The sequence below is a fragment of the Protopterus annectens genome, chromosome 6.part1 (genome assembly GCF_019279795.1).
Source record: "Protopterus annectens isolate FY-2018-M chromosome 6.part1, PAN1.0, whole genome shotgun sequence".
Classification (NCBI taxonomy): domain Eukaryota; kingdom Metazoa; phylum Chordata; order Ceratodontiformes; family Protopteridae; genus Protopterus; species Protopterus annectens.
Window position 1 is genome coordinate 265555274 of NC_056738.1, and position 17406 is coordinate 265572679.

The window sequence follows — 17406 nt, forward strand, 5'->3', positions numbered from 1 at the left end:
CAGCAGGCTAAATATACTACCCAATCTGTTCCACAATTAGCGAAAAAATTGATGTCATAAACCTGACCAGTATTCTTACTGGAGAATTGTTTCGACTTCAACATAAACTTGCAGAAGGAACAGTGCCCACAAGGAAATGATCCCAGCAATTTATCCCCTGTGATTGTTATCTGATGACCCGAAAGACCCCTGGTACTATCATGTTTAAAGTAAGAGAAATAAGATCCCAGGATTCTCCCCCTCCAGAAGGAATATTGACACCTAGAAGGTAAAACTTGACTCAATTCCTCATTAGCCAATAATATATTCCAGTTCTTAGACACCACATTTTTGAGTAGATTAATGTTCCTTCCATAGGTAGTACCAACCTGATATTGTTACCCTCTTCGTTTAATGTTTTATTTCTATATTCCAACAACTGAGATCTTTCCTGTTTGGAGGCCCAATCCCTAGATGACAATACATCCCTTGATTTGTAACCCCTGACCAAGAATCTTTGTGTTAAATCCTTTTGACAGAAGTCAGAATCTTCCTGGGTGGAACAAATTCTCCTAATATGAAGAAATTGGGATTTGGGTATATTCCTGATGGTGTGGGATGGATGTAGACTGGAGGCAAACAATAAGTTGTTACACTGGGGATACTTCCTATAAACCCGAGTTCTTAAAGTATGATCCGGATTTCTTAAGATAGTAACATCTAAAAAGTTAATATGTTGAGCATCACAAGACAAAGTAAATTCTATCCCCCACTTATTGTCATTCAAGTATTGGACAAATTCGATTAAATACTGACTTTCTGCCCGCCACACCAACCAACAATCATCTAGAAACCTCCTCCAAATATCAGTCTCTGGCAAATAAATGTTATGTGCATCATTGTATAGCAGATGTTCCGCAAGATACCCCATAAATATATCGGCATAGATGGGGGCAAAAGATGCCCCCATCGCTGTGCCTTGTATTTGCCAATAACATTCCCCTTGGAAATAGAAAACTTAGATTCTTGGTCAGGGGTTACAAATCAAGGGATGTAATGTCAGCTAGGCATTGGGCCTCCAAACAGGAAATGCCCCAATTGTTGAAATATAGAAATAAAACATTGAACGAGGAGGGTAACAATATCAGGTTGGTACTACCTATGGAAGAAACATTAATCTACTCAAAAATGTGGTGTCCAAGAACTGGAATATATTATTGGCTAATGAGGAATTGAGTCAAGTTTTACCTTCTAGGTGTCAATATTCCTTCTGGAGGGGAAGAATCCTGGGATCTTATTTCTCATACTTTAAACATGATAGTACCAGGGGTCCAGTTAACAATCACAGGGGATAAATTGCTGGGATCATTCCCTTGTGGGCACTGTTCCTTCTGCAAGTTTATGTTGAAGTCGAAACAATTCTCCAGTAAAAATACTGGTCAGGTTTATGACATCAATTTTTTTGCTAATTGTGGAACAGACTGGGTAGTATATTTAGCCTGCTGCACCTGTTCAGCCTTCTATATAGGTCAAACTTCCCATCCTCTATGAACACGCATGTCAGAACATTTTAGTGATGTCCGTAACAAACGAATGAGGAATGCCCTATACAGACACTGCATGTCCTACAAGTCCACCAGATTTATGTTCATGGCCATAGACAAGATTCAGGGGGACAGGAGTAATAAAGTCAGTTGGCATTCTATCCTGAATTATAAAGAAAAAAGTGGATAATTAGGCTGTTTTTTTTTCTCCTGGTCTAAATGATCAATTATAAGTGGGTGGGGACATTTTCTTCATTGGGGATAAGATGCAACAGGAAGGGTGCATTAATTAATTATCTAATTAATATTTATGCTTGTAGCTTTTGTCCATATGATTTGCTCACTGAGGAAGGCAGTAATGCCGAAACCGGTATGAATATAGATGGAACTACAATTATTATTTGTTAATAAAAATCTAAGTGGGCTTTTAACACTCTGGTGCTGGCTGCTTTGTTGAATCCTGATAGTGTTTTAGCCATTTGCACCTGTCGTACTTACGAGCGTCTGATGGAGTTTCAAGTAAATTTAGCTCAAGAACTCACATTATGTTATTTTTTAGATGCATCTCTGGTAGTTCAACACCACTCATTAACTATGAAAAATAAAACAAACCACATTTCAGAAAATCCAACACCTCGCTATATTACATTAAGCACTTTTATCTTAATTTGTCAGACTTCAACAGAATCAAGATTAGGTTTACACACAACCTACATAGCAGTCTGGATCAGAAACCATCAAAAGATTAAAATATGATGTTGTGAACACTTAACTTTATTTCAAATGTAAAGTATAAACTTTAATATTTAACATGCACATTTAATAATAAACAGCTGTTGCCTAAAGTATCCTAAAATCATACAAAAAAATAAATATGTCATTTCACAGTTTGTGTACCCTGAACTGTAGGGCATAATTAACGTTAATGCACTCATTTAGTCCCAGTTCAATGGCAGTGTTCAACTGAAGCTGCCAAAGTAGTTCTTTATATTATAACAATGTTTCCTAAACTCCATTCATTAATGGTTATTTTTTTCTTGCTTTTCTTAATGTCATAAACATGTTCCTTAGTTCTTTCTCTTAATCTTCTTTCATTCTTCCCTACATAAAATGCAGGGCATAACAGACAACAAGCAAGATAAACAACTTTTTGTATATCACAATTCAGTTCCCTGGACATCTGATAACTTGATTGTAAACAGTAACTATACTGTTGAGGACATCCAAAATAAATGTATAGTATTTACATGTTCCATATTTATTAACTTCCTATAGGAAGATTTCCTACGTGAACTAGATTGATATTCAAACCATTTTTTCAAATTCTTTAAAAAAAAAAAAAAAAAAAAAAAACACTTGTACTTGGCCTCCCATTTTTTTAAGTCTTCAGAAAAAGTTAAGTCCTAAGTTTTCTCAATAATTCCTTTAACTCTAAAAGCCTCCCTATTAAATTGTGCAATCATAAGTTGCACTTTCTGTGATATGATTCCTTTATTAAAGGATTTTTTATTTGGAAGCTGAAACCCCATCATTCCCAATATCGGATGAAATTTGTCAGTCTACCTAAGTTTATATTTTACATTTGAAATAATCACATTCAATAGTGTTTCAGGGTAGCTTCTGCCAAGAAGCAGACTCTTTAGGAAATCCATCTCTTTCTCTTCCCAAACTTCCTTGCTCACTATCCGGGCCAACTGGAGCATCTGTCCTTTCACTATGCTTTTATTTTGGTGAGGAGGGTGGCAACTATGGAAATTACAAAATGTTGGCTTGTGATACATTATGAACTTGAACAGATCATTGGGTATGTCCTTATCGACTGTGATGTCCAAATAGTTAATCTTATTGTAACTAAATCGGTATGCAATTTTAAAAATCCATTAGCAGTGTTAATGTAATTAAAAAATTGATGAAGTTTAACAGGACTACCTAGCCACAATATAAAACTGCAATCCAAAAGCCTGTAGTATGCCTGTGTATTGTATAGATGCATACTCTCTAGGCTAAAAAACAAACTTGTTCTCCATTTGCATACAAGGGTGCACAAGCTGCACCTATGGCTACTCCAGTTGTCTGTTGGAATAGTTACTCTTCAAAATATAAAATGTTGCTGCTCAAAGCAATTTCCAAAAATCCTTGTAATAATACAATATCAGAATTAGACAAAACCATGCTCTTCCTCAGAATATATGTAAACATTTCTAAGCCAATGTCCTGTGGAATCAGATTAAAAAGGTTAACAACATCTGCAGTAAGAAATATGAAATCAACATGAAAATTCACAATGTTAAACATTTGTAATACCAAAAGTTCATAAATATGTGCTAACTTTCAGAAAAAAACATGTTTTTGTTATTTATATATATATATATATATATATATATATATATATATATATATATATATATATATCTATATATATATTGATAGATTATAGGTATATACATAGCCATATGTGTGTGTGTATATATATATATATATATATATATATATATATATATATATATATACACACACACACACACACACACACACACACACATACACATACACATACACACACATAGAGAGAGGGAGGAGAAGATTCAGTTTTTGAACCAACTGAAGAAACAATAAGTCTCAATGGAGGGAAGGGGTGCATAACAGGTTTTGGTAGACTCAAATAATTGAAACAGTTTCGTCTAGTGTTGTTGTTGTTGTGTCTTTCGGCTTTTTCCTGGTTAGGGGTCGCCACAGCGGAACTCCAGTCTGCTAATGATTGGCAGTAGATTTTTACATGCTGAGTTGCTAGCTCTGACACACAACCTTCAACGAAGGTACACCCATTCATGCATGTCTCCACGCAGAAGATGCTCTAGCTGAGAATCGAATCAGACAGCGTCTTACTGTGAGGTGACAACGCTACCGCAGCACCACCACCATACCCTGAGAAAATAAGTCAAATAAATATATGTTAATTTTCCAGTAATCCACGTGTATTTAGTTCCTGGATACTGTCCTGTAAAATTAGTCTTCATTCAACATTTGTAAGAGTTTAATAGAATAATTGGGTCTATATTACGTCGAACTAAAACAAGTTTGAATGTTGTAATATCAAACCCTGAAGTCCGAAAGTGGAAAATAGCGAAGCCATGGCACATCGACTTTTCCCAGTTAAAAAAATCAGTGGGCTGTTTTTGGGGCTTTGCTATTTTCTCCACTGTGGTGTGATCTCAGAGTTGGTATATTAAAGTAGGGGCAGTATGGGGGGCACAGCCCCCCATGTTGGAGGGGTTTTCCCCCCACTTCAGTTTAAGTTTCAGGTTAATTTTTTCCTCTGGGAAAAAAATTGCTGTTCTGTGCTTTCGGTTTTGTTGGATTTCGGACATAAGGGTTCGATATTACAATGATCGAACTTTTGTAAATTCGACGTTGTGATATAGACCCGAATAATCATTACTGTCCACCAGGACAACAAACCCTTTTGTCTGACTTCATTACTCTGATATTGTTATTAGAAATTAAATCATTGAATACAATCTTCTTCCCTGAGATCATATTGCTGACAAAATGTTGCCTAGAAGAATACAGATCCATGATTTGTGATTCACAATGCAATTCAAAGACAGAAATTATTGGGTTTACAGATGGGTTTAAAGTACTCAGTCTTTTGAAACCACTAGTACCTTCAGAATTATTACATGTTGAAAAAATAATTTCAATTTCAGTTTGTGAACGTACAATGTGAGCTCATGTAACACTTGGGTAACATCTGTTTTAAAAATTCTAACAAAAGAAAAGCCCTTTTTTAGTGGAATGTATTAAGTATGTCCCTAAGAAGTTATGCTTTTAGAAGTTTTCAAATGGTTTTGGGGTTAATTCAGTCTTAGATAATACATTAATAGATCTATCTGAAAAATGTCTGTCCTTGACAAAGAGTTAAAACAACTGAATGACAGCACTGTGAGTAATCTTTTATTTCCATCTTACAACGTCAATTACCAGATCAGAATTGTTTAATCATTAAGAAAAGAAAACAACTGAAGCTGAATAGGTACAAAGCTGATCATACACATCGGACTGCATATCCTAAGCCAGTCACAAAAACCAACAAGCATAACTGCAAAAATAATGAAGCTTCTGACCAGTTCAGATTCATAGGTCATTGTGACCAGTGAACAGGGATGTAACACCTGACAACAATTCACAAACATGCAATTCTAGGGGGAGGACTTGTCCAAAGATAGTGGCAAAGGCAGGATGAGGAAATGGCTTTAAAACTACAAAAGTCTCATGAAAATGAAGTAAGTCATTCTTTTTCTCTACATAAAGTACAGTTGTGTAAACAAAGTTACCATAACAGTAGATGGCTGAATGATTACTGCTGCAGTAGCCTAAGCTATATGGATTATATCCTGCTAATGATACAGCAGCTAGCCACCTTCCAGTACTTCAGGGCACCTTCCATGCACCCAAACCATTGGACAACTTGAGTTGAGCTAACTAAAAGTCAGGTTTGAGCACTAAGGCCTTCAGAGCTTTCATGACAATTTAGACAGGAAGGCTGACTCCTGAGAGGACATAACTAGGAGTAAAATGAAATAAATCTGCATGCACTGGCATCAAAAAATACACCATAAAAGAAGATGGACAGAGGGAGGGTGGGAGCTGCTACTACAGTAGTGATCCTTCCAACATCTACTGTTATGGTATGTTTACCTAAACAACTGTACTATGTTCATCATATTGATTACTGCTGCAGTATCCTAAACTATTTGTGTTGATTGGCATTGCTTATAACATCTTGGAGGTGGAATGGGAGGGTCCAGAAGCTCCTGGTGAATGATCCTAACAAATCTTGACTGAGACCTAGCAAAGGAATCAAGCTTGTAGTGCTTTGTAAAGGTGTAAACAGAAGGCCAAATTGCTGCTTCAATCCAATCCTTTACAAAAAGCCATAGAGAAAGCAAAGGCCCTAGAAGAGTAAGCCTTGCCCATACCTGGAACAGCTGTGTTGAGGTGGGAATAACAAAAGCTAATAGCCTGAGACAATCATTTGAAAATAGTCTGCTTTGACACAGGTTCTCCCTTCTTTTCCTTCACAAGAAATTAACAACTTATCTGAACATCTGAAAGATGTTATTCTATCAAGATGGTACCAGAGTTGTCTGTGGACATCCAAGGTGTGGAGTAGGGAGATGAACAGTTTGACTTAAAGTAAACTCAGATATTGCTATAACAGCATTAATTTTGAAGGAAATCTTGAACCTGTGGAAATGAAATAGGGTTGACCTAATATAAGAGCTTGCAAGTCAGATACCCTTCTTGCAAAGGTCAGAGCAATAATCAAAATGTTTCCATGTTAAGAACCTTGAGTCAGCGAGAAGAGCTAATTCAAATGGAGCAAGTGTTAGCTTTTCTAACATAAAACTAAGATCCCAAGTAAGACCCATATGTTTTCTTGGAGGTCTCCTATACAATACCCCTTTCAAAAATAATTTGACATGAGAATGCATTGAAAGAGGGGGATCTATGGCAGATATATTGAAATGGCTAACAAATGAACCTTGATAGAGGAGTATAATAAGCAATAGGATAGTAACTCCCACAAATATTGTAAAACCAGGGAAACACTAACCCTGAATGGGTGCTGGTTATGCTGTTGGCACCAACTAGAAAACCGTTTCCATTTGCTAATATATGATTTTCTTGTCTCCATAATTAGCTGCTGGACGTCTTCAGTAAACAGGTACCTAAAAGGAATGAAGACCCTATCATCCAGGCAGTGAACTGAAGTTGCTTGGGGTTGGACTATGCCAAATACCCCTCTTCTAGTTTGAGTAGAGTCAGTCTGTGAAGAGCCTTGTGGTAATTGCCCCTGGCCAGTTCCAAAAGAGGGGAGAACTGTTGTTGCCTGGACCAAAAAGGAGTCATCACAATCATCTTGGGAGATTCCTTCTGAATCTTCAGCAGTACCATGGATATCAGTGAAAAGGATGGAAAAGCATACAGGAACATTCCTGTTCAATGAAAAGAAAAGAAAAGCTATCAGTCTTCCAGACCCTCTTACATGGGGTCCTGGTGCAAAATTATACCAGCAGATTGTTCAGAGAGGAGGAAAAAGATCTACATGAGGAACTCCCCACAGATGTATCAAATCTTGGAAGACCCTCTTGTCTAGTTTCCAGTCAGGAGGGTCTGCCTTTGTCCTGCTCAACTTGTTTGCTACAGAATTGTGCTCTGACAGAATGTAGGATGCCTGTAGAGTGAGATTATTCTGTAAAGTTATATCCTAATCCAACATGGCTAGTCTGCATAGGGGTTAAAATCTGGTCCCCTCTTACTTGTTTATGTACCACATCACTGTGGTTTTGCCTGTAATCACTTGAAGAGGTCCTGGGGACAGCAGGTGATTCAGAGAATTGAATGTCTTAATAAGAGCAAGCATCTCTTTTATACTAACATGCTTGTGTCTGTCTATTTTTTGTCTCGGGTACCTTGAACTTTTATCCATCTTGATACTGTTCTTCAAGCAAAGTCTAAGGTGTCTGTGTTGACAGACTGCTTTGGAGCAGAAGGGAAGAAAGGGAGACCTGGATTTAGGGATATTTGATGTCTCCACCAACTCATTTCTCTTCTGACAAATCCCAAAATTGGAATTTGAAAACATAATTGGTGTTGGTGCTGGGACCAAAGGGAATTCAGGTACAGTTGTATCTTTCTTATGTGGAGTCATGCTAGTCATATTATGAGAATCATAGATGCCACGTGACCCATTACCCTAAAGTATTGCCTCCTAGTGACCAAAGTCTGAGTGGAAAACATTTTGGATATAGCTATAGATCTATTTTTTCCTGTGGAAGAAAAGCTCTTTGTACTGACGTGACGAGCAGACACCTCAGGAATATAATCCTCTGTGATGGAGTCAAAAAAGACTTTTGAAAGTTCTCTTGGAATCCCAGCCTGTGTAAATCTCTTACTCATATGAGAGCTTCCTACAACTTTGAAAAAAAAACTCTACAAAGATAAGCAAGTCATCTAAATATGGAAAAACATGGGTACCCTGCAGGCTGCTATGAGCTATTACTAGAGCTAGGCACTTTGTGAACACTTTCGGAGCAGTTGGTAGCCCAAAGGGTAAGGTAGAGAACTGATAATGTGAATCAGACACACAAAATGCCTAAAGTCTAGATAAACAGGAATGTGATGCTAAGCATCTTTTAAATCTAGCATTACCAAAAAAAAAAAAAAAATCAAATGATGAAGAAAGAGTAAGTAACAGGTTGTGAAGTGACAGCATTTTGAAATTGGGTACTATCACATACTGGTTAGGAAATAAAGGTCCAGAACTGGTTTCCAAGCATTTTCTTTCTTTGGCACAAAAAATCCTTGAATAAAAAGCTTTCCAACTGGGAAAGAGGGACAGTCCCTGTTATCCCTTGAGACAACATGTGCTGTAGGACAGCAGGAAATAGAGGAGTTTGGTCTTATGGATGACCAATAACTCCCTGCCATATGTAACTTTGTTGAATCAGTTTCAACACCCACCTGTCTGAAACTGTTGGTTGGCAAAGAGAAAAATGGAGTTTCAGACTTTCTGAAAGGGATAAGGGGCTTTGGGGTGGGGTGGGGGCAGTACATAGTTCCTTATATAATCATTCTGACTTATTTGACTGTCCTTTCTTTTTGGAGCCTCCCTGACACTGTTCTTTAAATGTCTGCTTACCAGACGTTTGCTGAGACTGTTTGTTTATTTTGTTTCTTGCCAAAACTGTGTGAGAAAGCAGAAAATCCCTTAGAAAATTTGGAGGAGGGCTGAAAATTTTGAGAGATTCCTTACTTCAACTTATTCCTCTTTTCATGACCTGTGTAGCAGAGGGTCCAAAAACGTAATCTCTGTCCAGCATTGAAGTTAAAATCTTACTTTTTTTCACATCCTCTTAGAGGTTCTCAGAACGCAGCCAAGCAAACATTCTTAGCACACTACTAGTGGCTACAGCCCTGGGCATAGTATCTACAGAGTCCTAAATACACTTTAAAGAATAAGTAATGACCTGCAAAATGGAAGAAAAGTAGAGATGTGTAAAATCTTACCATAACAATGGATGTCCTTCTCTTCACTGTTGCAGTTTTCATAACATGAGGGATTTCCTGGCAAGAGTGACCCAATGTCTGGCCAGTATACCAAAGCCTTTTACTACCTAGGAATACATGGGACATCGCCCATATGCCCTCTGTGTACATGGGCCATAAAACTGACGTCTGCACATACTATCCTCAGAAATGAATGCCCCAGAAGGAACGTCAGTCCAAGGAAACAAGGAGGTGAATTATACATCCATAAGAAAAAAACAATATCCAGAGGTTGAGGAGGGAGGGATAGAATACTGCAATAGTGAAGAGGAGAACATCTATCGTTATGGTAAGATTTTACAGAACTATACTATGTCCTTCTATTCTACTGTTGCAGTATTCTTAACATGAGGGAGAATACAAAAGATCATGAAGAAACCTGGGAGGAGGAAGGGGCAGTAGACCTCTCTAGAATGACATGAAGAATGGCCCTAGAAAAACTAGCTATAGCTCTGGAGATTCCATCCAACTTGTAGTGCTTGGTGACAGTATGTACAAAAGTCCAGGTAGCTGCTTCAGGAATGGAATTAGTGCCCAAACCCTTGAAAAAAGCACCAAAAGAAGCCACAATCCTAGTAAAATGAGCCTTAACAGAAAAAGGAAGGCTCCTACCATGAGAGGCATAACAAAAAGAAATAGCCTTAGAAATCTAAGAGGAAACAGGTAATCCCAAAGATCTGGGATGAAAAGAAACAAAAAGCTGATCAGATTTCTTGACAGTCTTGGTTTTATCCAAATAAAATCTGAGTTGTCTATGCACATCCAAAATATGTAATACCTTCTCACTAGGAGATTGTGGAGAAGGGAAAAAGGTGGGCAAATGAATGGTTTGATTAAGCAACAACTCACTCACAACCTTGGACATAAATTAAGGGTTAGTACACAAGGATACCTTGTCCTTATGAAACACTAGAAAAGGAGGAGACGCCATAAGAGCTTGAAGCACAGATACCCATCTGACTGACGTCAAAGATAACAACAAAACAGTCTTCCAAGAGCAATGCTGCAAAGAAGTTGTAGCTGCAGGTTCAAAAGCAGCCAAAGTCAATTTTTCCAAAACAAATTAAGATTCCAAGGTGGAGGAGTAGGCTTCCTGGGAGATTTAATATGTAGGAATGCCTTTGAGGAATTCTTTAGCCTCAAACCTAGAAGCTAAAGGAGGAGATAAACGCAACTGAGCAGAAAAAGCTGGCAAGTGGGCCTTGACAGTCTACCTTGACAGAGGCATATGCCAAACCAGCATTGAGCAACTCACACAAATAAGAGAGAACCAATGGAATATCCACAGTCAATGGATTCCAGTTATGTGAAAGACGCCAGACAGAAAACCTCTTCCATTTAGATAGATAGGAATTCCTAGTATTGGTGTTTTGGCCTCCTGTAGAACTCTAAGCACGTCCTCAGAAAAAAGGTGTCTGAAAGGAATCAGTTACAAAGTCAACAGGTGAGGTTGGATAAGAGATCCTTCTTCTTGTGTGAGAAGGTCCATCCTGTGAGGTAACCTGTGATGACTGCTCTTGGCTAAATGCAGAAGAAGAGAGAACCAAAGCTGTCTTGGCCAAAAGGGAGTTACCAGCAAGATTTTTGTCGGTCCTGTTTAATATTGAATAGAGCCTTCAGAATGGGGGGGGGGTAAGAATAAAGAAACATCCCCTATCAAGAAAAAGATAGGGTGGCCACCTTCCAAACCAGAGGACCTGGGACATTGGCACAAAATAGCTGAAGTTGTCTGTTCAGAGGGGAGTCAAATAAATTTACTTTTGGAGTACCTCACTGATGGACAATGTCCAGAAACACATCCCTGTGAAGCATCCATTCATGGGATTGAGTCAAGAACTGGCTCAGGGTGTCTGTCACATGATTTTGACTGGAGGAGATGTTCACTGCCTGAAGAGTTGCATGATACTGAACTGTGGGTCTATATCATATAGAAGAAGGATTAAAATCTCGACTTACAGTTCATCGACCCGTATATGTTGAAGCTGCGCATTGTCGAACAGACAAATCATCGATTTCTTTCTAAGGGAAAGAAATCAGTTGGGCTTTCTTTTAAATCCACCATTTTCCTGACTGTAGTGCGATCTCAGAGTTAGTATATTTAGTTGGGGGGTGTGGGGGGGCAAAGCCCCCTACTTTCATAGTGTTTGTTGTAATGTGGTGTGCGTGGTTGGGCTATCAATTTCTTTCCCTTAGAAAGAAATTGATGATTTGGCTATTCGACGATGTGCAGCTTTGACATATATGGGTCGATGAAAGGTAAGTCGAGTTTTTAATCATTTGTCTATATAATATAGACCCTGAACTGCAGATAAAACATTCATCATACATTCACAATTAATTACAATAAGCTTTAACATATGGGCCTGACAATTCAAAAAAAAAAAAAAAAAAAAAGAATAGAGTTGCAGAAGCAAAGATTTTTTTTCCATACTTATTAATTGTTTACTGTCTAACAAGGCTGCATTTAAAATGTAAAAGTGTTAATTGTTTTACGACTTCGAGTTTCTGGCAAGCATCTAAAAGATGTCAGCTTCTAAGAGATAAGTATTTTTCACAGAGACATGTTAAATTCTGTTGGTATCTGTTTAGCCTGGGAACTAGAGGCAGGTGTCAAATAGTGATGTCATCTAGCTAACCCAGCAGTAATGTGTATTATTAATTTAAGAACTATCTCAGAGAGAAAGTCTGTGCATTTTGTATTTGTCTTGGACCTGTAAACATCCACTCAGCACTTACATTTGCCTGTATCTGTAAGTAAGACTTAGATCATGGTATTTCTCTTAGAGATAGACAGGAAAATAGTAAGATCAGTCTAGATGTTTTCTGCATTAATTGTGAGACTGCCCTGCAATGTTGTTTTAAAGTACTTCCTGTGATTCTGAACTCTGTTGTCACTGTATTGAGTTACTGAGTATTGTCTTGTTCTTTTATTTATTATTAAATATATTTGCACCTTTTAATTGTGGCTGGTTTTGTTTAGAGATATTTAAGCTCTTAGGGTACTAGCATATGTATCTGGTAACATTGTACATGACACTCTTAAATAGCCTTAGTCTTGGACACACTTACCATTTGGATAATAGTGACATTACACAGTAGAATTGGCCACCCTTTGTAAGGGCCTTTTAGTAGCTAATAAGTAAGGGTGGTTGGTGGCAGTGATTTCTACCTTATAGTCTGGGCAGAAGGGAGCATAGCTAGTGAACCTGTGCCAGCCTTCCCCAGGAGTGTCTGTGTGTTTGTATATAAATCAAATCTCAAAGTGTGTGTGTGTGTGTGTGTGTGTGTGTGTGTGTGTGTGTGTGTGTGTGTGTGTGTGTGTGTGTGTGTGTGTGTGTGCATGTGTGTGTGTGTCAGCTACTTGGGCAGGGACACGAAGCACTGGCTGGACAGAGAGGATGCTGGAGGTTTTGGCTTGACCACTCGGCTGAGATCTTAACCCTATAGCTGTGCCAGTGGAGAGTCTTATTGGCGATCTGGAAAGAGAAGGTGAAACCAGCCCCAGACTGACTGTGATCTCTGTGTGCTCTTAAGGGAAATTGTACTTTGCTGTGTGTGTATTTGTCATCCTCCCAATGTGCACATTCCTCACTAGTGTTAGTGGTGAGGATTGAGGCTCCTTGATTACTGGGCCAGTGCAGGGGCATCACACCATCTTTGTTTGAAAGGAAGGATTGGAATCAAACAAATGCTTAGCAGCAGCTGGATTAACAATGCTGGTTCAGGTCTGGGATGAGAGTATAAAAACTTGAAAGACTAAGACATTTTATATATTATATCTGCTTTCTTTCCAGAAGCAGGCTGTCTCTCAGGGAAGCCACAGGTTGTAATAAATACATCCTTCAATGCTGATAGCACTAGGTGGATGGGTGAGGGTTCTGGAAATTCCATTTGTAACAGCTGATAATATTTTCTAAGGGAGAAAGAAGTCTCAGTGGATCCCCACTGAAAACACCTGCACATTCTGGAAATAGTCTCCGAGAAAAAGAATCACTCACAGGGAGATTCAGATAACATATTCTTCTGTGAGTATGAATCAGAAGTCTGAGGGGGAAAAAACAGTATCTTTACCTTCATCTTCCCGCACAGATTCAAAATCTTGAATGTCTTTAGGAAAAGAGGAATCCCTTTTTCTTTTACCAGAAACCACCTTATAAGAAGGGCCAATAGCCTGGACAAGCTCCTGAACCAGACTTAATAATCTATTCCTGCCGAGTGGCACTTTTTCAGGAGAAGACAGATGTTTATCTTTTTATTTTGTTTTCACAGGAAAATTGGGGCAAAGAATTTTATTAATGGCAGCATCACCAGCTTCCCCAGGGATTGGCACAACATTCTGACTAAGCAACAGCATTTTCCCTAACCCTTCTCTGAGGAGTAAACAGTGGTACTCCTTTGCCCACTGAGAAGACCCCCAAAGTCACAGAGGATGTGGCTAATCCTGGTCCATAGTAGCTGTATGTGCTACACCAGAGGGATCCAAGGGAAAAGATGAGTGGTCTGAGACACCAACTTCGGCCACAGCAAAGTCATATACTTGTAGTGAGACAAATTACTAACCTACTGTGGTGGCAAAAGCTGTTTGCTTAATTTATTTTTGTGGCTGGAAGAAGGACCCACAGTGCAACCAGTTGTTTGTTCCATGGTCAAGCTGAAAATAGTGCTTCTTTCCTGGGCAAACTAAGCAGCACAAGTTGGTAAAATTTCAAAAGTTTAAAAAGTCACTTTTTCTCAGTAATAACAACACAGTAAAAAGCACGTTGATGTACTTTTCCAGTCACAAACAGTTAAATAAATACAGTTCCTCCACAGAAAAAAAGTAGTTTTACAATGTTTTTAACAATTTTTAAACTGACAGAAAAAGTGCAGTCCCATTTAAAAGTACAGTTAAGTCTTATGAAAATCAGTAAAAACAAACTCCCAGCATAAAAACACTTTCCCAATTGGGAAAGCAAAACTAAACAATAAATTTTATATGTAATAGGTTTTCCCCAAAGAGAATTTATATTCCTAGCAATGGAACAGCACAAGCTGAATGTCATCCTTGAAAGCCCACACAGTAGCATTCTCTTTGACAGCATGAAATGCTAGATGGATGGATAGATGAAAGGATGATTAAAAATGCTGGCAAAATGAAGGCTGGTAAAACAAAACACAAATATCGGTTGCTGCATAACAGAGGAGCCCATTGACACAAGGCTGATATTTATGGTGGAATCAGTGAATCCTATACTTACATATGTGCTCAAATCTTTAGGTTTCTTTAATATGGACAAAAGAAAAGATAACACTGTCTGTCTTCAATAATTGTAGTTCTAGGAGTTAAAGCAAAATCTGCACTAGGAAATGTTTTTCATCTTGGTTGCATTGCCAGTTGTTTTTGCTACTCAGAGACATTATTTGAGGTCCCTGACTTTGATCAAAAGACAGAGGATCTCTGCAACCTTGACCAAGTTATTTCCAAATGCTAGTATTGCAGACTTATTTTTTTACCACTTTGAGTGGCTACTTACCCCTCCACTCTTTCCGGTGAGTCACTTGTAAGCAAAACTACCCTTTCAACATCTTCTTTCCCAGTGAGTCCAACATGCTTGAAATTTCAAAAGAATGTCTGCTTTTTCTGCTTCACAACTTATGTCTGTAAATGCAATGCTTTTACTCCCCTTCGCAACCTAATTTTAGTACTTGTACACTGAAGACAACAGTCTGTTTTATGAGGAATACCTAAATCAGTACTAAGAATGAAGGCCATTATGTCATATCTGTTGACTAAAGTAATGACTTCTGTGGGGAACTCCTCACATAATAAAATGAAGTTTAGTAAATTTTCTAATCAAAATTTGAGTAAAAGAAAAATTAGTAAAACAAACCTTCATCTTGGTTTGTTCTGAGAATGAAACAAATCCGAAGATTGTCACCAAATCCGAAGATCGTCACTAGTTTTGTAACGCATAACCATTTGTGTTTTCCTTTACTAATCTGCTCTTGCTGCCAGCATCACTCAATCATCTTAGATGAACTTATTTCACTTCCCTGGTCTTTCCTACTTTAATGTACAGTAGCAACTAAACTGTATGTCAGTCTACTCTTCTCCCCTTTGTTTTAATAACCACTTTCCCCTGCTTCTCCCTCTTATCATCACCTTCTTATTATTCTCTAACTCTCTTCTATATGTAAACAAATTGTCTATATATTGTTTGTATTTGTTTAGTCAATTAACTATTAACTCTTTGCATATTAACCTATCCTCTCTAGTTAGCATCAGTTCATTAACTGATTACTGCCTTTAGGTATATAAACCCCAGCAGTTCTTACATTAAGGAAGACCTCATCCAAAGAATTCACATTTTCGTCCACTGACACATCTTAATTCCAAAACAGTTACAATGCCCATAATCACCCAAAGAATTGACCATTTGTGGCTTGAGTTAACTGTACTACATGTTGGTTATTGCTGCTCATTCACTTTTATATACTACTCTGAAATTAATACATAAGTTGCTCTTATTTCATCATGCCTTTCCATATATATGCATGTTGCTATAGTTTTGATTTCCATCATATAGGTTCATAGGTTTATATACATATATAGGGCCTGTAAAAGCCTACCATAACAATTCCCTGGCTATTTCTTCCCACACCATTTACTTCCCTGGACCCCTGAAAATAAACAGCCTCTGCAAGGGTCGAAACCATGACCCTGCACACCACACATAAAGTGATTTACCACTAAGCCATAACAGATATACAAAACAGCCTCTGCAAGAGCTTGAGCCCAGGACCCTGTACACCGTAGACAAAGTGATTTACCACTAAGCCATGCCAGATATGTAAAGATACAGCCTCTCTCTGAGCCTGTCTTGTAAAGACACATATGACAGAAACATGAGTAAAATATTTATCTGCTAAAAAATAAAAGACACATTCTTAGCAGACAAACAGAAAATAGATAAGCACAGATAGATAAACAAATACATACAATTATGACAGAAAATATCAATAAAATATTTATCTGCAAGAGGATGAAAGGCACATATTCCCAGTAAACAAACAGCAGAGCAGTGAGATAAAGGGCAAATTCTACCAGCAAAGCTCGTGGGTTTTAACAGCTATACTTCTCAGCATCAACACTCAGAGTGCTGGGGAAACTGACAGGATTCCCCCTGAATTTAAGTACCACAAAGCATAAATACAGCCAACCAGAAAGGGTGAAACCTCTGGAAAATGAAAGAGATATCTGTGAGCTCTTTATTTTGGGCAGTAGACACGTATTATAAATGATAATGGAAGATTAATGAGATGTGACAAGCTTAAACAATAGTCTAGAAGCAGTCATTATGCTAAACCTCTTATATTACATACGTTTGTTATGGGAGTATTATTTCAACAAATATATACGTTTGTTAAATGTATGGTATTTTAATTTCTACTCTGCACTGTAAAGTTCAGTATACGTTTACATCCAAATTTAAAATACATAAGTTCATATAATCATATATGAAAAAAAGATTCTGCGGGACTATTCTGAACTCACCTCTTGATAAATCTGAGTCAGAATTTCTGAGCAGTTCTTGTAATGTACTTCAAACTGAACACAATAGCTGTACATTGCCAGACAACCATTTTGCTTAAGAACTCTGTCTACTTCAACCATAAACTTGTCAAGGTCAAACCAATGGACTGAACATGCTGCAACAACCAGGTCCACTGAGCAATCCTCACATGGAATTACCTCTGCTGGATGAATGCTGTAAAATTAAAAAGAGCGTTT

The 17406-nt window shown here is 37.9% G+C and overlaps 1 protein-coding gene across 1 annotated transcript in view; it reads right to left on the reverse strand.

Moving 5' to 3' along the window:
* The window catches only part of LOC122805277 (putative methyltransferase DDB_G0268948), a 171733-nt gene that overhangs the window by 61695 nt on the left and 92632 nt on the right, over positions 1 to 17406 (reverse strand). Inside the window, exon 3 of the mRNA XM_044075365.1 lies at positions 17170 to 17383. Within this exon, the coding sequence (XP_043931300.1) occupies positions 17170 to 17383 (214 nt within the window). The remainder of the gene's footprint in view (positions 1 to 17169; positions 17384 to 17406) is intronic.